The 23319-nt window shown below is 41.7% G+C and overlaps 2 protein-coding genes across 2 annotated transcripts in view; both read left to right on the top strand.

Annotated features, from left to right (window-relative positions):
* Positions 1–16550, top strand: part of col7a1l (collagen type VII alpha 1-like) — a 59766-nt gene extending 43216 nt beyond the window's left edge. The window contains 31 exon segments of the mRNA XM_040152850.1: positions 373–426; positions 503–556; positions 702–740; positions 838–1341; positions 1489–1524; positions 2280–2306; positions 2459–2518; positions 2899–3024; positions 3172–3243; positions 3659–3694; positions 3906–3965; positions 4375–4419; positions 4551–4586; positions 5909–5944; positions 6202–6258; positions 6658–6729; positions 6997–7068; positions 7176–7211; positions 7311–7391; positions 7502–7555; positions 7708–7761; positions 7900–7962; positions 8067–8129; positions 8289–8405; positions 9564–9641; positions 10662–10715; positions 10824–10872; positions 12501–12734; positions 15047–15118; positions 15602–15781; positions 16393–16550. Of these exon segments, the coding sequence (XP_040008784.1) occupies positions 373–426; positions 503–556; positions 702–740; positions 838–1341; positions 1489–1524; positions 2280–2306; positions 2459–2518; positions 2899–3024; positions 3172–3243; positions 3659–3694; positions 3906–3965; positions 4375–4419; positions 4551–4586; positions 5909–5944; positions 6202–6258; positions 6658–6729; positions 6997–7068; positions 7176–7211; positions 7311–7391; positions 7502–7555; positions 7708–7761; positions 7900–7962; positions 8067–8129; positions 8289–8405; positions 9564–9641; positions 10662–10715; positions 10824–10872; positions 12501–12734; positions 15047–15118; positions 15602–15781; positions 16393–16550 (2679 nt within the window).
* A 3941-nt stretch (positions 16551–20491) lies between these two features.
* Positions 20492–20977, top strand: ucn3l (urocortin 3, like). Its single transcript, XM_040151142.1, has one exon. It carries the CDS (start codon positions 20492–20494, stop codon positions 20975–20977), a length of 486 nt encoding a protein of 161 aa, XP_040007076.1.
* The last annotated feature ends 2342 nt before the right edge of the window (positions 20978–23319 follow it).

Genomic DNA, 23319 nt, shown 5'->3' with positions numbered 1-23319 from the left:
TGCCTAATTGTACTGAAATTTTATTTATTGAAACATAGAAAAATGTTTTGTTTTCGTTCAGCAAAATTACTTTGAATACCAGTGATATTATCCAGAATATAGAGATACTATAAACCATTTTGTTGCCAGATCAAACAGCCTTTTCACTGGTGAAATTTTTCTCTGTGATTGCATTGTTTAACCTCTCTGTGCATGTATTCTTCAGTAAAAAAAAAAAAGTTAAAATAACTGTCTAAGCAAGTCTGTGTCTTTTTTTCTTATAATATTTACCATCATACATATCAAACCACAAACATTATCACAACCTTTTGATAGAGAGCATCACAATTGTAGCGCGAAATATGCTCATGAGCATTTTGGGGCACTTGACAGGTGCCGCGATCTCAAATCAGGGTGAGAAGAGGCACCCCCTGGCCTGATTCCATGGTAAGTGCCTGCTGGTTATGTAGAAGACAGATTGCTAGTAATAAAAATGGCTGCAGTAATTATTTTTATATTTTAGGTGTTTATGCCAGGCGCCCCAGGTGGAAGAAATCGGTTCAAGGTGGCACAAAAAGTAATTTTTTCAGCTAGATATTACAAGTCTTTAAAATTTAAAACTTCATACATCTGACTCAAATTGCACTAGATAAAATATGAAAATACAATTTCACGGTCACTCTGAACCACAAATAAGATTAAGCTCTTCATTTTAATTTCAGCATCTGTCCTCTGGAGCTCAAGGTTACAACTGCTTCCATGTAAGTCTGCAGTATAATCCACATCACAGATAAAGATAATGAGTATTAATCTAAATTACGATGGTGCGACTTAAAAAAAAAAAAACTGTTTTTCTAGGAGAAGCAAGAAACCCCTGATATTCAAACACAGACCAGGAGGGAGAGGCAAGAAAGAAAAAAGAGACAGAGATACAGTGAGAGAGAAAGAGAGATTCATACAGAAACACAGGGTGGAGGGGATGAACAGACTAAAGTTGAAGAAGTTGAGGAGTGGGAAATAGGAAAAGAGAAAGGAGTAGAGCCAGAGGGATATACAGAACCAGTCCCTGATCCGGTTTCTGATGATGAGGAGAGGAGTGGAGACTTCGAATGGGATACCGAGGAGGAGGTAGATCAAGAGAGGGAAGGGGAGGAGGGGGAGATGGAGAGGGAGGCCGAGCTGGAGCTGGAGAGAGAAAAAATGGAGAGGGAGAGGACAGAGCAGGAGGGGGAGAGAGACTTGGAGAGGGAGAGGGAGGAATGGGAGAGGAGGAGGACAGAGATGGAGAGGGGGAGAAAGGGGGGTTATGATGAAGACACTGGACAGCCATACCCGTACCCTCCAGAGTATTTTTTCCTAAAGGTAAGGGCACAAAGTACACTTCGTGATCTTAACACACTGATTATTATGAAATGTTCCACATTTGTTTTGCCTGTCAAAGTAGACAGAATAAATGTCCAGTCTAATTATCTAAAGCTGTTACCTTACGATGCATTTCTTATGCAATAGGGACAACCAGGGGAGACTGGAAAACCAGGGCGAAAGGTGACTGAAGATATTTTAAACTTTCAAATAAAACTCTTGTAGAGCCAAAGGTACTATCAAAGGGCCCATGTTGATGTTGGTTGCTGTCCCACCATTGCAATAGTTTTCACTGGAACTACTTTATACATAGGCATTAGTACCTATGAAAAATTACATTCATTATACCCGGATGGCCCCACAAAATCACAACTGTCTGCCTGGCTAGACGCCGCTAAAGGCGAGCGAGTACTTATGTTTTGTGATTTCCGCGAACCGATCCTTTCGTGTGAAACTTATCCTTCCAATGTGACGATTCCCTGAGTCACTGGTATGATCCCACTGATTACACTGATGTGAAATCATTACTACCATCGCCCCGAGATCACAGAGCAGGGCTGACAGTCGCCGCATGAAAATGTGCCACCGGTTCATGCAAACATCACCGCGGCTCCCCCCCGCCTACCCACATTGCATCAGTAAATGACATCAGAGCTCAGGGAGAGCTTCTCTCTCGTCTCGCCTGTCATTAAAGCCAGTTGAGTCCAGGCCTTTGATGCCCCCTCTGTTCTATTTCTGTTTCACTGTGAGACATCAGATTAAAGCGGGCATTAATAATTCCCCTTGTTAAACATGCTGAGAAGCCTGCTTTTTCTTCTGTGCTTTTTTTTAACTTAGATTTCCTCAGTGTTTGTTTGTTTTGGCGCTTGAAAAAAGATGTGTTGAGGTGCGTTCCAACTTTCCAACTGATATGTGCTTTTTTTGCCCACACTTTTCAGGGTGAGTTTGGTGAAAAAGGACAAAAGGTAAGTACAATGTTCACTCGTAACTAAGCTGTGATCTCCATGAATCCTTTCATTTGTGAAAGTGAAATCTTAGAGTTGGGACTTTTTTTTTTTTTTTTTTTAAAGGAATGGCAGTGAAAAATTGTGTAGACATGTTTGTTTTGTGTGTTTAGGGAGAGCCAGGAACCGGCCACAGAGGGCCAGAAGGCCAGGCTGGTCCTCCTGGACAGAAGGTGAAATATCCCTCCCTGCCCTTGCTGAAAAAGTTTTTTAAAAAAAGAAAAAAAAGAAGAAGAAGCTTAACTTATAACTAAATCAATTAATCCTCACAGTCTTTTCTATCACATTCACTTTGATTGACTTTGTTTCTCATTGCAGTTTTAATTTAGACTTAGACTTAATTGGCTCAGCAAGTCGCTCGCTCATTTAAAGTTTTGTTTGAGCTTTTAATGTGATAAAAGGAAAAGAACTTTATTTGAAAGCAATTATTCAAAAATAATAGAAGAGCTGAATAATAACATTAAATGAAAAAAGTGACCTTTAACTCTGTGTTTGTCATTTGACTCTATCTTCCTCTCTCTCTCCGTTTTTCCGTACTTCCGCTTTACCTCAGGGTGAACCGGGTGAGCCAGGACCTCCTGGTGCTCAGGGAATCCAGGGTATCCGTGGTAACGCAGGCGTCCAAGGCTCCCCAGGTCTTAGGGGTCCCCCAGGGGACGCAGGGGAACCGGGCAGAGAGGTGCATCACCGTGTATCATGAGTAAAAGCAAGATAGTGAAAGTTTGTGAATAGATGCTTTATGGTTGTGAATGAATACGGACACAGACAGAGAAGGTCGTGCCACTGGGTTTAACAGAGACGCAAGATGTTTTGTGTGTTGATGCAGGGTGAGCGAGGTAAAAGGGGGAAGAACGGATCACCTGGAGCTCCTGGACCTCGAGGAGCACCAGGATCTCACGTAAGAAAATACCAATGATCTAAATGATCTTTGCAAGTGTTGAATCTGATTTTGGTGATTTTTGATGGAGCTGCCTACTCTAATAGAAATTTACTTATAATTTATTACACATAGTATCAGATAGTACAGCTGCTTTTACACATGCACTAAACCCTGGACTTTTCTATCCATTACCCAGAGGAGCTGTATGCCTGAACGCAAATGTCCGAATCAGTTGAACCGGATATTAAACAGACTTTACCCTTCCAGCTCCCACCCAGTAGCATAGTAAAGTTGCCCATTTGCAGTATGTTGGAGTGTGTGGGAGTTGATTTCAAGTTAGTTTTGTTTTTTTTTTACATATCTGATTGATTACTAACTGGAAATTGTGGTTAATGATATTTTCTTTTGCTACCACTGCATCTCTCAAATAAAGGGTCATCCTGGTGTACCTGGAGTAAAAGGAGAAAAGGTAGAAATACTGCATATATGATATCTGAGTAGACCTAGCACTAACTTTTATTGTGTTCGATCCGTTATTTCAATATAATGTTATAAGAATTTAGTTTTGGGTTTTTTTCGCAGCAGCATACTGTTATTTTCATTTTGATCAGCTGTAAGAGAAATAAAAAGTTTATCATTACTATATTAATTCTTTACTGTGCCCCTCTCATTTTCATCAGGGTGACAGTATTCCAGGAGAGCCTGGTGCCAGGGGTTTGTTTGGCTTCCAGGGCAGAAGGGTGCGTTCAGCTCATAGGTGTCAGATAACCTCCATTACTTTGCCAGCGATGGTGAACAACATTTGGAGCAGATTCAGTCTCTGTTTAGATGATCGCTCACTGTGATCAACAGTTAGCGTGTCAGTTAAGGATTATGAAATATCTGCCGGGACAGTTACAACATCTGCCCATCTGTTTGTTTGCTTTTTTTTCTCATAATGTTGACATCTCAGATGACCATGCAAAAAAAAAAAAAAAACCTTTTGCATTTGAAACTCTGGGGTATATATCACTGATTATATCGTGTTTTTGTCCCTGTGTTAATCTAATGCAATCAAGTCTTTGTCTAATCTTACTGGTCGATCCATTTAGTACAGTCAGTGATGCTGGTGGATTGTGCTGAGAACTTAAAATATTTCTTTTCTTTCAGGGTGAAAAAGGCACTCCAGGTGTTAAAGGAACTTCTGGGCATATAGTAAACAATTTTTCTTAACCATACAACTGAGTACAAAATTTCCTTTAGGATCATTAGAGGTTCACTTGTGTACAGTACGCTAGGAGACAAAAATCATTTTCTTATACTTTGTTTTTTTTTTTTTTTACTAGGGTCCAAAAGGCTTGCGTGGTAGCAAAGGTGAAAAGGTGAGCTGTTATCTCATGATTTGTCAGTTGGAAACTGTAGCCGAATCGCTGATAACATAATGAATGAAATGCTAATATGGAAATCAGTGATGTTTATTTTTTGCAAATGTCCTGTCTTTCACCAATATTTGCTAATTTGGTGTCCCTAAAATTCAGCAAATACGACTTTGTTAGTTATTAAAGTCACTGGAATAATCCCAAAGATACTCTGATAACTTGAGATGTGGGCCCCCCTCTCGCAACTGGAATGAACTGAAATTGTTTTTTCATGTCACTAGAGCCATCTCGACACTCTGGGACATTTTCCTACTAAAATTTCATTTAAGGACCGGGAGACCGTAGCTCTGAAATGATGCTTCTGATCAGCAACAGTGTTTCGTTAAATAATGCTTCATTTTTACCAAGGCACCTATGTGCCGTGTCAAGAAAATGTTCCCTGGATATTATACCATATAACAACCACCAAGCACTGCAGGGAGGATAGAAAATAGATCTTTGGACTCATATCGTCTGTGTCAATGTCAGACCCAAGTGTCACAATGTTGTAATGGAATCACCTGATAACCTGGGGAACATACATACTTTTGGCCATTCTTGCTGTTTTCTGACCTCATTCATCATCGAAGTGCGCTCACCCAAAGGACTGAAACGCCATGTTTTTCAATTTACGCTGCAGATTTTCGTAAAATCTATACACCGCAGCGCGGTAAAAGCATGAAAACGCTGCGATTCCTGAGATGCTGGAACGTTAATGAACATCTTGATCTTATCTGCCTGCGTGTTGATAATCTTTATGTACACAGGACTCACCATTACGGTTTTTTGCGTCAGCAGTGAGGTATGAGGTTTGAATGGCCAACGTTGGCATTCGAATGTCTACATGCTCCTGTAGAATCCTTTCTTTTCTGACATAGAAATTTCTCATTCATCTGTAAGTGTCAGTAGGTCCAGGTCATGTTGATAAGATTGATGTCAGGTGTCAGCCAGTCTGCCTTCATATATGTTTGTTTCTTCTCTATGGATGTGTCACAACTGTGGTGTGGCTATGTGATTTATTTATCGCACTCATTCCTGTGAAATACCACTATACCCTGGTCACGTTGTCTACAACAACCGTTCATGACATTTTATCAAAGGTGGATAATATTGGACTGGATTATAGTGTAATGGGAAAGGATATAATAAAATGCTGCGATGGGGGTAAGCAATTTCCCTGTTGCAACAGCATGGTAGCATGAGATATAATGTAATCTGTACTTGTGTTGACACAACTGAAATGATCATGTTTGGAAAGTCGTTTTAAGAATCACGTGTCTTTTCAGGGAGACCGTGGGTTACCTGGAGTCAGAGGAGAAAGGGTATGATGATTTTCATGTGGCTCTGTGGAAAAATCCCAAAGTATTACGCCTTTGTAGTGACTCCTACAGATGGGGCTTCACATGGGGGATGTGTTTGCTGACAAGACATACTGTCTATCATACAAGATCAAAGAAGAAGTATACACAAGTCACAGCTCTATAAGTATATCTATGTGAATCCGGAATAATTTCTTTATTATTTGTTGCAGATTACATTCACTCGCGCCATGAATTCACAATTAAATTCCTTCCTACAGGGGAGTGTGCTTCAAATCCAAGGACCCCGTGGCCTTAAGGGTTCCAAAGGAGATGCGGTGAGGGAGGCTACGGTCATGTATCGTATTGCGCAAGAAACTTAAATTCAAGTAAAGTAACCTGACAATCTCTGCCATCTGGTTTCAATTCAGTACAGTTCAACACAACTTTATCTAACCTTCCAGGACAATTGCATGTTGCTACCCAGGGCAACAAATGCACACACAACAAATACGAGAAGAAAGAAAAACACTCTTAGTGACCAAGCTAAAACAATCAAAGGATATAAGCTTTAAAAAACTATAGGTGGATTAAGGAATTAATTCTTTAATAAATAAATTATTACTATAAATATCCAAACATATCTACAAAAACACACAAAGTAATATCTAAAAAACACACACGAATTCAAGACATAAAAAAGATCTATGAAGAATTGAGTAGACGTTTTGTTTCAGGGTGAGCGAGGCCCGCCAGGTTTTGATGGCGACAAAGGAGAAAAGGGCGAGGATGGTCCTCCTGGAGTCAAGGTAATAAAACTTAACGTAAACATTTAAGAAGGCACAAAGAAGACGAATATTCTCACAAGACATTTAGAGCTTGGAAATGATACAGTGGCGGTTCAGTGCCAGGCTCAAGGGCACCTCAACAGCAATGTAGTGCCAGTCATGATTAAGTCTCTGTTAGACAATTATCAGCTTGCTTGATACTTTTATCTATAATAAATGGGACTGCAGTTGTCACTTAAACTAAAATAAATCATTATTATGGAAAGTATTTTGAATTGTTTTTAAAAGGGCCTAAAGGGTGATGCGGGCACCAAGGGTGCGTTGGGACGGTTTGGAGCACGAGGACCTGTAGGCCAGAAGGTAAGTAAGGTGTCATTTGAATATCTTGACACTGCAGCAACATTAGTTTAACCACCCAGTGCTTTATTATTACACTACTGTGTGTGAAAATGCCTTCTTTTCTACAGGGAGATCCAGGAGAGCCAGGACTCAATGGAGTGAGGGTAAAAAACAAGCATTCAGTCATTTTTAATGCACAACATTTTGAATTCAGCATTAACTTCAGGGAATCACATAGAGTAATATGCATGATGGGATTTAAGGGTCGCAGTGGGGATCATGGAATGGATGGGGCCAAAGGGGACAGAGGAGACATAGGACTACAAGGCCAAAAGGGCAATCAGGTACACTGAAAACCAATATATAACCAATCATGATCCTTTTCATTTTAAAAATTCAACATGATTTCTTTATTAATTCTGTCATTTGTTTGTTTTGTTGTATTTTTTCCCAGGGTGATCCAGGAGAACCAGGCTTACCAGGAGACAAAGGGGAGAAAGGAGAAAAGGTAAAGACAATTATTATTGGTGACAATTGTCCTGCTGATTGTTTTTTTCCCCCCACTTTCATCCCTTGTGGTTGTTTTATTTGGTATTTTTATTTTGGTTTCAGCTTTTTTATTAGTGTAGTCATTTTCTGCAATGTTACCTGCTCTTCCAGGGTTTCAGAGGTTTACCTGGACGCATTGGGAGTCCAGGCCTGGATGGAGAAAAGGTTAGGCCTTAATTAGATTCTAATTAGACCAAAAAAAGAGTTATAAGTTATCTAACAATGTCACCTGAAGAAATCCCATCAGTTTTCTAGAGAACTCTGTGTATGTGACATGGCTAACATGGTGTCTTTGCAAAACAGGGAGATATGGGGCAAACCGGCACCCCTGGTATACCTGGACTGAATGGACTCACAGGGCGCAAGGTAAACATTCAAGTGTGCACATATTTCTCTTTCTCTCTTCTCCAAACGTGCGCAGAGGCATTATTTTCCCTTTAATTTGCATTTTTCATCGTGTGAAATTTTAGGGTGACAGGGGAGAAGGCGGGATCAATGGTGTTGACGGTGAACCAGGAGTGAAAGGGGAAAAGGTGAGTAAATGAACAGCAATATCACTGTTCATCATCCGTCTAATTTCAGTACTGATTATGTACTTGTCACAGCTGTATTTTCTTTCATTCCCCATGAAAAAGTACTTTGCAAAGTATTGTTGTGGGGTTTTTTTTTATTTTTGTTTTGTTTTTATTCAGGGGGCAGCAGGTTTCCCAGGTTTCCCAGGCTTTAAGGGGTCAGCAGGGAGCCCAGGAAGGCATGGAGATGAGGGGCCACCAGGACCATCAGGTCCCCGTGGGGACACTGGCCTTAAGGTACATATATTGGGGATATATGATACTGACCTATATTTCGATGCTGCAGTGACAATGCATTATTGTGACCATACTTAAGTCACGATTTAATTTATGGAAGCAGCATTTGATACAGCAGAAAAATAACATGATTAAATATTTTTTGTGGGATCATACAGGGAGGGTTTAAAAAATAAATACACACGTGATTAAATCGCAATTTGTTTTCTTGAGATACATTAGGTTGTTACCACACAAAAACAAGCTCAAAAAAGTTATTAGCAACTACAGACTTTTTTCACTGGCTGGTGCCCACCAGTAGTGTAGTTGAAGGTATAAATCAGTACTTTATAAGTATAGCCATCCAAGAACAAGCCTAATTACCACTGTCTTTAACTGAATGGTGCAGCCACAATATAGTCACTTGTTTAGCCAACACATCAGAAGCTACTATGAACAGAAACATACAGTAAAGTATGTCTCCCGTGGGTGAGATATGTTTATAAATGATATGTGGTATCGGGGTCTTGAAATCAATCTGCTTTTAGGACTCATCATTAGACTGTAGCAAGAAATGACAACACACTTAGTCCATTAAATTGACAGAAATTAAATGGGGCAGAACAGGCACCTGTACATATATAGCTGTGCAAGCAAATTAAGTATTTTTCTAACTCACATTCTCTTTCACAAATACATTTTTGTATTCGCAAAGTCCAACTCAAAAGAAAGGAAGAGTGACATTTGACAGAACACCTTGAACCGAAGGATGAGCTGAGCTTGATTCCACTCGCCACCAAGTCTGTGCCTTGTTCAGAGAAAGGCAGCATGTGCTCTGTATACTGCAGCAGTGGATACAGCAGAGACACGTCATTAATTAACACACTCACACACGCTCATAACACACAGAGGTTTATTTCCGTCTGCAGCTTTCAAGTAAGATCTTACTCAATTAGCTCCTTTCAGCTACAATTACCAGACTCTCAGTGTTGACAGAGAGTGGCTGGAAACCTCTAATGGAGGGATGTACCTAATTGGTCTGTCTTACATACTGTTTGAAGTGAGTGATGGGATGTGCTGCTATGGATTTTTATCCTGTTGACGTAGGAGCGTCGTATGAAAGAATTTCAAAACTCAGGATGGGTTTACTCTGCTTGCACTCTGATTTTTGTCAAACAGGGGAAGAGGGGCAGTAGAGGCAGATCGAGGCCATGTCAGAGGGGTGCACCAGGGACACCAGGACAAAGAGGAGAGAGTGTGAGATTCATATACAAACACACACCATTCAGCTCTCTAAAGACACTCCGCCAAGTACACTTATAGCACAGAAAGTGAGCCTCATGTTCACTAGCTTCTGTAACGCTTCTCATAGATGGCTTATTTGATTCGTCTCTCTGGAAGTTAAAGAATGTTGTGTTGGGATTTCAATTTTAAGATGATTGAAGATAAGAAAAAAACCTAAAACAATTATTTTATTAGCATTTCACAACTACAGCACAGAGCGTGCTCCTGGCTGGGAACCTCGGGATATGTTGTTACAGAATCTTTGTTTAAACTGCTTTTTTTGGCCACGTGGGGACAGCGGAAAGAAGCTGTAAACACAATGTTGATGTATTATCAGCTTTTAAACTAAGACAGCAACCAGGCCATAAAAACGGATCAATGAGCTGAAAGACATTTTTAAAGCTACATACAGATGTGGCGAACTGCAGACGTAGGGCTCATTTTGCAGTGGGTTTGATCCATTGTTACAGTACAAATATTGACCAGAACAGCTTTAATCCTGGTGGCAGAAGCTAATCAAACAGAGGCTAGCTAGGAAAGGGGGCTGAAACTTTTCTATAGCAGTTTTGATGCTAATTTTTTCCCGCAGTTGATTACACAGTATCATTAAAGACACCAAGGGGTAAAACGTATGTCATTTATCACATGCATTTAAAGCTCCTGCATGCTCCCACAAATGCTCTCAGTTCTTTTGGCTTTTTAGACCTCCGCTCTGGATGAAGTCGGGCAGATCTGTGCTGGGTATTACACGAAGTCACCACCCTCCGCGTATTTATAAGACTGATAAATGAGGGTGTCATTTGTCCTGCCCTACCTGGAGCATTAAAGCCGACAGGAGACCCAGCGAGATGTCAATCAAACACAGTCTGCACATATGCACACAGTCCTGAGCAGAGGTCTAATTAGCCAAAATAAGTAAAGTCACCTGTGTTGGTGTACTACATGTGTACAAGACCTGTGAATGTTAATGTGTTCAAGTGTTCTTTTTTATAGGGTATAGTGGGGAATGAAGGAGCAAAGGGGGAGAAGGGAGAGCCGGGACTCTCAGTACGTGTTTATCACACACAAACACAATCAAACACACACATGTTTAAAATTATACATACATAGTTATCAAAATGACTCGGTGAACGTGATCCCTTTCTCTGTCTCAAGGCTGAAGAGGTGAAGGAGCTAGTCACCCAGGGGGTAACAGAAAAGTGTGGTAAGTTCGTGAGCGTGTGCGCGTGGGTTTGGTGGCTGTCATGTTATCCAGTTGCACATTTTGAACCCTCCACAGTATACACGCTTCTGCCTTTCTGTGCGTTTATCCAAGAAAAGCCTCAGAGTCACTCCAGGTGGGCCTACATATTGTGTGAGTGTGATTGCGTGCGCGTGCGTTTGTGTGGTTGTTTGTTGTAGAGCTCCTCTGGCAGCAGCGCGGCACCCGTGTGTGTTGGGCCATCTGCTATGTTCTCTCAGAGGAACACACACCATGGTGCAAAGCAACAGTAGAGCCATTCACAAACACGAGACTGCCATTAAGAGGGACGCCTCACCACGAATCCACACTCCTCTAAGACAGTTAGAGGATAATTCTGCTTATTGTCAACCTTTCTGCAGTAGGTTTTTTTTTATTTTTTTTAATCAAAACACATTTTGACATGTCCCCGTATGAAAAGCATAGGTGTAAATAATAAAATGTATGATGGCTGAATTCTATTAACTGCTTCAGTTTCAGGTGTCACCATCACACCGTTATGGTTTAATGGGACGTTTGAATAGAACATGGCCATTGTTAGTGTCATTACCAACACCTGTGCTTTTCCTGCTTTGAAAAAATGTGAAAAAGAATCATTATATCCGTGAGTTGCGGATCCCACACAGGTCCACTCAAGTTTCTCAGAACAAGGGGCTCCTTGTTGCACCCCGCTCAAAGTTCAAGACTCATGGTGACCAAACTTAAATAAACTTAACTTAAATGTTTAGTCTGTGTTTTTTATTGCCCTTTTAAATGTGAAGCTCTTCGTAACCTTGGTTTTAAAAGTGGTATATATATAAATATAGTTTTACTTACTCTTTGCATTATGGCCGCTGTGCTAATAATTAAGAGTAGAGTTTCTTTAGGTGATGAATTCTGATATCAGAAATGGTTTTTATTATGATTCATGAAACAATTTTACACCATCTCTAGTTAAACTCCAGCAGATATTTTCTCATGATACATTTTATAAGTATTTCTGTAATTATTACATAATATCATAGAGATTTATGTTTTTAAGACTCTACTTTGCTTTGGATCCCTGCTGTTTACCACTTGCAGTGAGACACTTTTGGTTTAAAATATTCGTAATTACCAAGAGGAGAATAACATGAAAATATATACATAGTTGCAGAAAAAAAAAAGATTTCAGAAAAGAATTAATTGTCTACTTGCCAACTAGTGAACTAACTTGTTAAAACCACATTACTAGTAATGCGATATATTTGGTGGCTGATTGTGAGAAAATCAGAGCTGGGTTTGTCCCATTGTACAGTGTGGGGTTGTGTGTTTTAATCACTTTTGGGTTGGCTCTCGGCAAAATGGCGGTGGATGGATCTCTACAGTTAAGTGAAGTATTTTAAGTACAGTGGTCAAGGTGGAATAAACCAATAAAAAGCTGTCAAGTCCACTTGGAAATACATGAAACGATCATTTTGTGTTCTTAAAGAGAAGACTGTGTTACTGAATACTCTGCAGTATGTTGATGCAATAAAAGTGTAGTACAAGACAGAAAATATTCAAAACATCATTCTGATGTGGTGTTCGTGCACGTCAGTGAATGTGTGCGTATCATGTTTTTATCATTACAGGGTTGGAATACAAGTTCATGGTAAGGTCCGTGGACCCAGACGGAACAACCACGGAGACTGGCAAGAAAAACAAGCCAGGAGATGTAGAGATATCCCTCTCTCGTGACTTCCATGGAGGGGAAGGAGACGTAGGTGGACAACAGGAGGAGGAAGAATATGGAGACAGGGTTGAAGAAATGACCAGTCCTGCCCCCGTGGTCCTCGGAGAAGAAAGGATGCTACCAAACCGCACTGGTAAAAAAAACAAAAACAAAAAAAACATAATCATGTTAGTACATGTCCACAAAAGTTACTGTTGGCAGGGTCCATGCCCCTGGCCAAACACACAGATGCCAGGGATATCATAATTTTCAAAATTGCCCAGTTGTCCCCACAACAGCTTTGTAGGGAGTGACCGAATGTGTGTCATGGCTAAATGGTTACATATGCCATATTTATGTGTAACAGCTGTAGGCAGTTTTTCTAGTGTCTTAGTTGATATTGAGGGGACTTTGGGAGGTGCTTGGATAAAGAAAATGTTGGAATATAAGTATCACTGATATCATTACCTCCAGTTAATTTTCTCACATTGGGACACCTCAGAGTGTATTATCATGCTTCTGTTATTCTCACTAAAAGAAAGATCACGTTGTGCTTTTCACCGGTTGTCTTTTATTTTTTATATAGATATATTTGTATTGTCAGTTAGGTGGGATTTAACACTGAGTTAAATGGTAATGTAGCCAGAAATCATGTTGAGGCTACTTTAGGACTCGTCAGAAACATTTTTTCTGTGTCTGGCTTATCAGTGTCACAGTACTAATACTTTGAAATTTGCTATATGCAATTCGCAACTACCGCATGCTGTGGAGAGGAGGTCAACACTGTGCATCCCCTTATTATCGCCCCCATGTCTCCACTCTGTCCCCTCACGGTCAACCATCCAAAAGAAAGGCAAAAAATGTTCAAAGTAAAACAAAACATGGTTGTTGACTGGAAATCTGTCAGTTATGTCTTTCTCAGGAAGCTCAGTGGCTATCGGCACCTAAAGTGCTGCTGTTACTGAGGCCATCGGCATCGAGACAAAAGCAACCAGAGAGTTAAACAAAAGGTCGTCATGAACCAAGAAATCACACAATATTCCATGAAGCTCATTAGTGAGAACAGCCTCCAGGCAAGAATATCTTACTGCATTTCAAATTATTTTAATTCTTGCCTCAGGTCAATTCAACCAGAAAACTAATCAAAGAGTGAACCTTGTCATTGCCCAATGTCAATGTCAGCATGTTTATTCATAAATTACAATCATTAGAAATCACCACTCTGTGTACAAAATAATGACCATGAACAAGCACAGTGGGTCACAGTTCAATATCTACCCTTTAATTCGGAGACGTAAACGTAGAATTACTGGCACTTGTACCAGCCTCTGCGCTGCGTGACCAGTGTTCCTTCAGCACGTACTTCATATGACTATTCTCACTGGGATAGCTCTCCCTTCCTCTTTCTTCCGCTCGCTCTTCAAAACAAAGCACTGAACACTGACGCACTCGACTCACCTGAAAGAGTGCAGAAGGCTCAAAATGCTCTCTGAGGAATGAAACATCGCGGTGTGAAATTACACGTTTCCCGAGGCCGAAGCGCTTCCTTGGCCCGTAAAGTGTGAGTTTTCATATTTCACAGATACTTTTGCTTAAACCTGCAATTACCGATTTTTTTTTTTTTTTGGCCACCTGGGGGAATGGAAACAAGTTGAGAACACAGCATTTACATTTCATCCCTTTTTAAATTGATATGGAAAACATTGTTAGCAAACAGTCGCTTATTTATACATCCAGCGGTTAAGGAGCAGCACTGTCATTCATTTGGAGTTGTTTTATGGCCACCAGTTCAAGACTCTGCTTTAACTAATGCTATACTTTGTACTTTGTTTATTTTCTTACGCAAAAAGTACAGAACTGATTTGCACCAAACTTGGAGGAGGGATGTGGCATGGGCCAGGGAGGGGCCCATTAAATTTTGGTGCAGGGGCAGATACAGAAATTTTACTACCACTTCCCCTTAATATTGCGAAATAGGGCATCTTTTGACATTTTCATCAATATCTGGCCTCAGCGGAGGTATGAGTGCCATTCTAGTTAGTGGAGCTTGTTTGATTGAATCAGATGAAAAGAAATCAATGCAGCAACCTTTGTAGAACAGTGGACTGGAAAAGGTGCTTGCTGCTATGTACCTTTAAACTTCCTCTACCCTGCTCTATCACTGATTTTTTTTTAGTGATATTTTTGGATTCCCCCTTTCATCCCTGGTTTTAGCGTCAGCAGGATATGAATTGCGTAATTTCCTCATACTGAGTTTGCAGATTTAAAGAAAGTTCGCTGGAGGAGACCCAAAAGTCTGTGAGTGAACGTTCCAGCACTGCCCATGTTGCTCACCTACACTCTCATTTCGATTTAAGTTTAGTCCAAATGCCACTGGCATTCATTAAGTGTTGGTCCTTCTTGGTCCTGGGTGGTTGAATAATACCAACCTATAAAACTTCTCATTGATTTTGTTTATCGCTTCAGATTCCCCCGAGGCAGGGTCTGTGGAGTGGGGACAGAGAAAGAAAAGAAGGGTATTTGGAACAAGCACTGCTGGTGAGTAGCCAAGACGACTGATTTTCTTATTATTTTTCTTTCTCCTCTCTTCTTTCCCCTTGTCTACTTGCTATGTATATCACGACTCATATTTTGTTATTTGCCTATCTATCTTCATATTTCATCTGCCAGTAATGAGTTGAAATTATTAAGAGCAGAAGGTGGGAGAGAATGATAAGACCAAAACTCAATGCATGAGTGTTAGATTTCATGAGGCCATTTATAAACACAAATATGGAACGAGAAAGAAAATCTGAAGCGTAACAGAGAATGCGGTAATTAAACCTTTATTTTACATCAGAAGAAATGATAATAAATAAATAGCATGCAGCAACTCAGTTGATGGTTACTCATTCATGTTAAATATCCAACATCTGAAAATAATGAAATTAATCTACAGCATGTTAATTTGTAGGACAGCTTCAACTGTTTTATCGTAACCTTTTCCCCTCGCTTCTTTACTCATCTCACGCACAGTTTCAGCAACAGAGCACTGCCTGGAGCCCATGTCCGAAGGGGCCTGTTCAGACTATGTTCTGCTCTGGTACTTCCACCCTCGCTCAGGGGAGTGCCGACCGTTCGTGTACGGGGGCTGCGGTGGCAACCGGAACCGCTTCTCCTCGAGACAAGAGTGCCAGAGTTGTTGTGGCATGGAGGGGACAGGTATAGCCTTATAGAGGCTTTGGTTGTAAGGTATGCGTGTGGGGATACTGTAAATGCAAAAATGGTCACGAAAAGATAATATTCTGTTCACCTTTCTGATAGTGATTAAAAACTCGAAACTTTCACAGGCACCGAACCCTGGAGATGAAGCCAGCAACCCAAGACAAGATGCTCATTTTTGTACATAATTGTGTAAAATGTCATCATTTTGTGTTTTATATTGCTTTTATTTATATATTTTAAAAGCTGTGTTGCTATTTGTTGTGTGGACTAAGTGTTGAATATCAAAATGTAAATGTTAAAAACATGGTAGTTTTGTAATTTTATAATTGGACTGACATTAGACTGAGTTTTTGAATGTCAAAACTGATCCGAATGAACACCACTGAACAACTAAATCTGTCTTTACTTTTGGCATTTGTCTTTGTCGTGCTCGTCTCTCCCCTGCCCTCATCTTTCTACGGTATCTCTCTTCAGCTCTCTTTATAACACTCAGTCACCTCTCTCATGTTTTGTCAATTGCCACGCATCCTGTGTGGTGCGAAAAATAAAGGAAGCTGGTAGCTGATTGCCTGCTGCCACCTTCACCACTACATATGTTCCTTTGGCAGGGGGTGTTATGGGTCAGGCTGGGAGCCAGATGAGGGGCCAACAGGGGCCCAGTGAGGGCGATCACGCAGGGACTGATTTAGAGGACTCGCCATCGGACCAACGCAGCAGTGGCAGGGGATTCCTGCGTGGGTGTGGATGTGGGGGCAGCACGCATTGAAGGGTTTTTGTTCTGGCAGTGTGACACATGAACATACACGACACAACTTGGATTGCCTGCTTTTCATTGGTTGATGTTTGGAGGAGGACACCGCAGTATTCATTTTTTTAGGTTCGGGCCGGACTCTCATGCCAATATTCAGTGTTATAATTTAGCAACAGGCTGCAGCAGCTCCACCACCGGGTTTCTTACATTCCAGTCAGCTCCTCAAAATGCTGCTCACTGGAAAAAAAAGGTCAGTATTTAAATCAGACTTTACATTCACCTGAAGGTGACAGACGAGTCTCTCATAGACGAGCTTCCAAAAAACTCCTTCGTGTTAGTCACGATCCCGCTCTGTAATGTACTCCCACATGCTTCATAGTTCTGGAAGATATGGTTACACAGTCCACAGCACAGGCTGTTCTCAATGAACCACACCCCCTGCCAACCGCAGCTAACCTAGTCCCTAGACAGCTAGCTGCTAAAAATATTCAATTCAACAACACTTTAACAACATTTTGAGCTTTCAAACCATTTGTAGAAACTCAACAACTACTGGCATATCCCAGAGGATAAATCCTAATGGTTTGGTGATCCCCTGACTTTTTCTCCAGAGCTACCAGAAGGTCAAGGTTTTCACTTATCCCGTGAAATATGTGAACATGTACTGGATTCAATCCCGAATTAGCCTCACTCCCTTTAAACCAGTAACAACAGCTGGGACAAAAATACAAATACAAAAATCCGTCATGTAATGAAATAAAATAACCAACTTTCTAACTTGAGCAGAAAATTTTGAGTCCATGTAAGACCCCTGTGCTGATAGGAAGAAACAGATTTTTTTTAAGAATACAAAAAAGGACCTAAAAAATTCACCAGTGACAGGATAGTAAAAAAAAAGAAACAAAAACGGGTTGGGCAACTTTCTTTGAAGAATTGAGAGTACCTCAGCCTAGTGAGAGTACCTCAGCCTAGTGGTAGATATTCTTTTACTTATTATTATTACTTATCGTTTTACTCAACACCAGACTAAAATAAAATGTACAATGTGGGCTACCACACCTTCTCACCTAAGATGAGCAAAAGGCCTTAATGCAGAGAAAGAGACCGGGTTCAAGTGACTAACAACAACATAATCCAGCATAGTAATGAAAGTGTGATTTTTTTTTTTTTTTTTCCCCCCATTGAAGTTGAGGAGTAGCAAGTAATTCCATTTCAGAGATCAGTTGTGGAGCAGAAGCGAGAGTGGGAGGACATCTCATTGCACAGTGTGTCACAGACTGTGATCACTCCAGCTGTGAAGACTTACAGTCATATTAATCCCACAATGAAGTTGCTCATTAGAGCTTGACCCAGCACCCTTTGATCCTCTCACTCCCTCCATTCTCTTTCTTCATTTTGACATGCTGATGTACATCAGTGCGGAGGCTTCCCACGGTGCGTGTGGAGCGCACACTCAAATTTCTAATTAAAACGCGAGGTTCTCCAGACATCTCGTATGTAGCTTTCCTCTTTTGAAATCAAGTAACCATACATCCAGCATGCAAATCACACATACCAGGAATTGTTATCAAACACGGTTGCTATGTGGTGTCATTCACTCATTTGAGCCCCTTTTTCTGATCTTCAAAGAAAACAAATAATCACATCTACATGAGTAGACGTGAAAGCGGTGTCAGTGGAGAAATCTGACGGGGAAAAACTCATTGAACTTTGCACCGTGATACTGACAGTGGTGATGGTACACGTCCATATTTTCAGTGCCATGTGTGTACCGTGTCTGTAGTTTATTCTCCTCCAGCGTGCCTCTTGCTTTGTCCTTCTGGCCGGCTCTTTACTTCATCAAGACTCCTCCATGAACCACACGACCGCTTTCCTTCCAACCGAGGGCTACAGAGCAAAAATCCAACTTTCACACCTGCAGACTTCATTGCTGCAATCCATGAAGTTGATGGTTTCGAGGCATGACAGCCACTGTCCCTGTTTGGGACCCCTGCTGCTGTCTCGCGTTTTTTTTTTTCCTGCAGATCGCCTGCAGGTTGCGATTTGCAGAGCCATCTAGTCTGATGTCCCGCACCTGGGAAGGCTGGAGGTGTGTTATTTAGGCTGGCTCCTCTATAACACACCATCACCATATAGAGAGTCATTCAGAGTCACTATTGCCTAAGTTTCAAAAGAAATATTGTATTTGAATTCCTTTAGATCCTGTGTGGTCTCCCTTTTTGTCTTGCTCACTGAGTCTGGGCTGTGACGGTGGAGAGTGAGAAAGCTGGCAATCCAAAAGTTGATCATGGCTCACAAACTGGTCCATAAAGCGTTGGACAAATAGTCATTAACCCAGCTTATAAACACGTATTAGAGGACACCGTATTACTAAGGAGAAACATTTTCATTATCAGTTAATCTGCCAGTTATTTTCTCCATTAACCGAATAATCTTCTGACAATTAACTGTCAGAAAATGGTAAATGCCTGTTTTTTTTCCCCACAGTTCGGAAGTTTTAAGTTCAAATTATTTGTTTTATTCAACTACTGGTTCAAAACCCAAATAATTTCATTTCACTATAATAAATGACCAAAAAAAAGAATTAAATCCTCACATTTGAGAAAATGTTTGACATTTCTTCCTTTAAAAATGACTAAAAACAATTTATTAATTATCAATATAGTTGCCTACTCATTGACTAATTGACTCATTAAGTAATGCAGCCAAATTTAAGTTTGCACTTAATTGTGAATATTTCAGAACAAGGTATCTTAACACAGAGAAACAAAAGTCAGTCTTCTGTGTGACCTCGGTGCGACCCTGGGTAAAAATCAAGAAGGGCATCCTTCATTTGCCCCACGCTCAAGACAGCGTTGGCTGCAGGGACGGAACTGTCCACGGTCCTGAAGGAGAAATCCTACAGCCCCCGCCGCGAGGCATGTGTGTGTTTTAATTCTAACGTAATCTTTCATTGGCTCGCAGATGTGTTCGCCTCGGGCGTGCTTGCCGTGGGCACCTTCGGCTACGTGAGAGGGGAAACGCGTCAAAAGTAAAAAAAAAAAAAAAAAAGTCTGGGGTGCTGCTGAGACGAATCAAAAGTTTTTGCCCTTTGCATCTGCGCGCGCCACACGCCTCGTCCGCGCCGACGGGAGGTCACGTTCAGCCCCTCCTCGTCGACGGACCGATCGACTTGATCAATCCGATCGCCCCGTCACTGCGCCGCAGCCAATGGGGTAGTTCGCAGCAAACCCCGAAGTGTCAGCGGCGTGACGTGGTTGCTGGCGTAGGGCTGCGGGTTTTTTTTTTTTTTTTTTTTTTTTTGACGGCTCCCGCTAAACGGGCGCGGGGGGGGATGGACGAGAAAAAGACGCGCTTCGCCGGCCAGAGAGTGCGCACGGCTGACCTCCGCAAAACGCTCGTGGCTCGTCGCGAGTTTCTCATCAGAGTTCCACCTCCGAGGACTTCTGCCCGTTTGGGGGGGGGGGTCGTTTTTTTCTTCGCTGGCTGACCTCTCCGACTGAATTCGTTGCCATAGGACGCGAGCGGTAAGTTGGGCGATACATTCCCGCGGGCGTGTTGGGGAGCCGTTTGCCTGGAACCGTCATGTTGCGGCCCAAAATAGAGACCGAACTTTTCTTAACTACGGGCTTGAACACTTTTTCTGAGCCATCGATCTTGAAAGATGATTATGAAATCCCTTTTTTTAACAAGAGAAGGGAGATAGTATAATACTGTGGGAGAGAGTCTTTCGCTCGTTTCCCTTGTAAATTAACATGTAAACACTCACATTGAATTGACTTGATTAAAATGGTTAAATATTTTTGTCACTTGCTTGAACGTGAATACACTTCAGGACTGTACAAAATTAAATGAAGTGTAAAGAGGGACAGTGTTAAAGAAAAACCTAAACTGCATGAAGTGAACATTTCTCCTCCTCCTGTCTCTTCACCTGTGTCGGTCCCAGAGGACCCAGCATGCTGTCGTCCCTGAAGACCCTGCTGCTGATCTCGGTCCTGTGCACACCGACCTCCAGCCTGTGCCTCCGCCTCCACCGGACCCGCGCCGACCTCCTGTGCGATGACCGGATGGCAGCCGGGGCCCGGAGCGACGAGGACGAGCCGGGCTACTCCCCCGTGGACGGCTGGGGGTCGCTCCTGCAGTCCGCGGAGTATCTCGCCTCCTCCTCCTCCTCCTCCTCCTCCTCCTCTTCCTCTGCCGAGACCAGCCGGGAAAAAAGGACCTCAAGTCCCACAAACTACCGCTTCACGAGCAGGACGAAGCTCAGAGGGCAGATGCTCCGGAACAGCAGCAAAGGGGACCGGAGGAGCAGGCTGACCCTGTCCCTGGACGTCCCGACCAACATCATGAACGTCCTCTTTGACGTGGCCAAGGCCAAAAACCTGCGGGCCAAGGCGGCGGAGAACGCGCGTCTCCTGGCGCAGATTGGACGGAGAAAGTGAAGGCGTTGGGCAACTTGGATGATCACAGTCCTGGCCTCGTCGCTCAGCCGTAACCGATCATTTCCTGTTCACTTTTAAAGTAACTGTGTTGAATTGTTTCTCCAGGGCAACGGCATATTGCTTTTAAATACACACTCGCATTACAGGTAAAAGAAGCATTCCTAATATCGCGATAACTCAGTTGCTCCCATGTGAAAAGTCCCCGGGATCAAAATTCTCTCATCATCTCTTTTGCTCCAATGAAAACACTGCTCAAAACCTCTATTAGGGACAATAAACGATGTGAACTAACGAAACTTTGCGACTAAAAGTTGGATGATGACTCTTGATTTTTTTGTTTTTGTTTGTTTCAGGTCAACTCAGCTTCAAACTCGTAACATTTGACTGATAAACATAGTTGACTTGTCCATGCTCCATTTCAATTATTCCAAGTGTTTAATGTTGAGGTTATTTATTCTTAGATTAACGTTTAACGTTTTATTTATGTAAAAAAACAAAATCCACTTGTTTCTTCTGCGGTATCGGACGTGTTCCCGGAACAGTGTCGGCATCTTGACTCGAGACAGACTAAGATCAGAGGCAACACGGACCGAGTCGTCTCTCTTGCACCGAAGCCGGTCGGCGATTTCGAGTCGAGGCGAGATTAGACGCGGAGCTCCGCATCGGAAACGAGTGAAACCGTCTCACACTGTGGCAGATTCCTCCCGAGTCCGAAAGAGAACGATGCTCTGATCTCGCTTGAAGTTAAAAGCCCTTAGATTTTCCTTTTGAGTAAGACGAATGCTTAATGCATCTAGTTTACCCCGGAGTCATCAAATTTTAAACCTTGGACTAAACAAGAAGAACAAAGCAGTTGTGATTATCAATTCTTACGCCCTTAGATAAAGACCAATGACATGTTTTGCGTTTCTGTTGCATAATCACAACATTAGATTTCATACGATTACATTTATACTTCTGTTTTTTTTTTCCTCTTTGCTACTTCATTTACAACTTTATTAAAGGGTTTTGTTTGTTGTTGTTGTTGTTGTCCAGAAGTTCACACGGGAGTTCACACACTGAGCACCGACACTCAACTACTGTACGAACCAGCTGCGAGATCATGAAATACAGTCAAAATGGCAATGCATGGGAATGTATGTCCTCATCAGATGTCTGTTATTTTTATACTCAAAATAAAGGATTATTTTTCCTCAGATAAAGCAGATGTAACTAGCTACATTTGCCTTTTTTTTTATATATTCATCATTATGAATGATGGGATCCAAAAAAAAAAAAAAATTCCCAGAAGTTCTTATTCCTTTACTACTCTATTATCCATAAAGCTTGAACCGGACTGATACACTGGGCATGACCACTATTAACAGCCGAGATGATCTTATCTTAAATACATTTTATAACAAAAAAGAAATTCTAGCACAGAGATGCCATCAATATGTTGAAGACATAGACTTTATAGGTATTGGGAAAGTGTAGCCATTGCATACTTTGCCCACCAGATGGAACCGACAAGTTTAGTTTTCACTCGAAAGATGTACCACTGAGTACATGTCTCGGTCACCGTTCTTTAATAACCGAATTTAATTGGATCCAAAATGCTTCATCTCGTTGTGTGTTTATCTTAAACAAGACGATCGGTGGCCCGTGTTGTAATTCGTATTAGTATTACCCTTGAAACTCAAGTTTTGTTTATTCGAACAAACCCGGATAAAGCAGCATTTGGCGTCTGGAGGGGGTCAGAGAGTTCGCCTCCCTCAGACAAGACACGGGACACAGACCGGTGCCGTCATCTTGTGGTCATTTGGGGATGACACCGCGGGTTTTGAATCAGATCCGCAGGTGGTGCAGCCCACAAGTAACTCGGATGGTCTGGTGTAATAAAGTCTTGCACTGTTGCTCCCATGGTGGGCCATTTTTTTTATTTTTTTTATTTATTTATTTATTGTCCTCCCAAATCCTTCCCATGCCCCTAAAGTCCTCCACCAGGTTAAATTACCACTCAGGCGGAAGCGGGCAACTGCTCCGGGGCCCCAAACAATCAAGGGTCTGAAGGTTTCAAGTTCACTCTTGCAATCAGATGACTTGCAGATATATCCGGCGATACTACAGCACAATATAAACCTGAGTTTAAAAAAAATGGGGCTCTGCGCAGCTGCGTTCCTCGGTCTTGTCATGTGTCAGTATTGCGCCCGCAATACATCTGCGTTTTACCAAATTGCCACAAACTAAGTGAGTTGCAGCAAGCCGAAACAGAAGTGGTTGGTTTCTGGAGCTTTTAAAAAAATATATATAATAAAGCCATCATGCGGGAAACACGGGTGGGAGAAATAATAATAAAAGGG

Source organism: Xiphias gladius, chromosome 2, assembly GCF_016859285.1.
Source record: "Xiphias gladius isolate SHS-SW01 ecotype Sanya breed wild chromosome 2, ASM1685928v1, whole genome shotgun sequence".
Lineage (NCBI taxonomy): Eukaryota > Metazoa > Chordata > Actinopteri > Istiophoriformes > Xiphiidae > Xiphias > Xiphias gladius.
This window is presented reverse-complemented; position numbering and strand designations above follow the sequence as displayed.

Coding starts and splice junctions, on each gene's coding strand:
- ucn3l (XM_040151142.1), top strand. CDS start 20,492: ATGCTGTCGTCCCTGAAGACCCTGCTGCTGATCTCGGTCCTGTGCACA.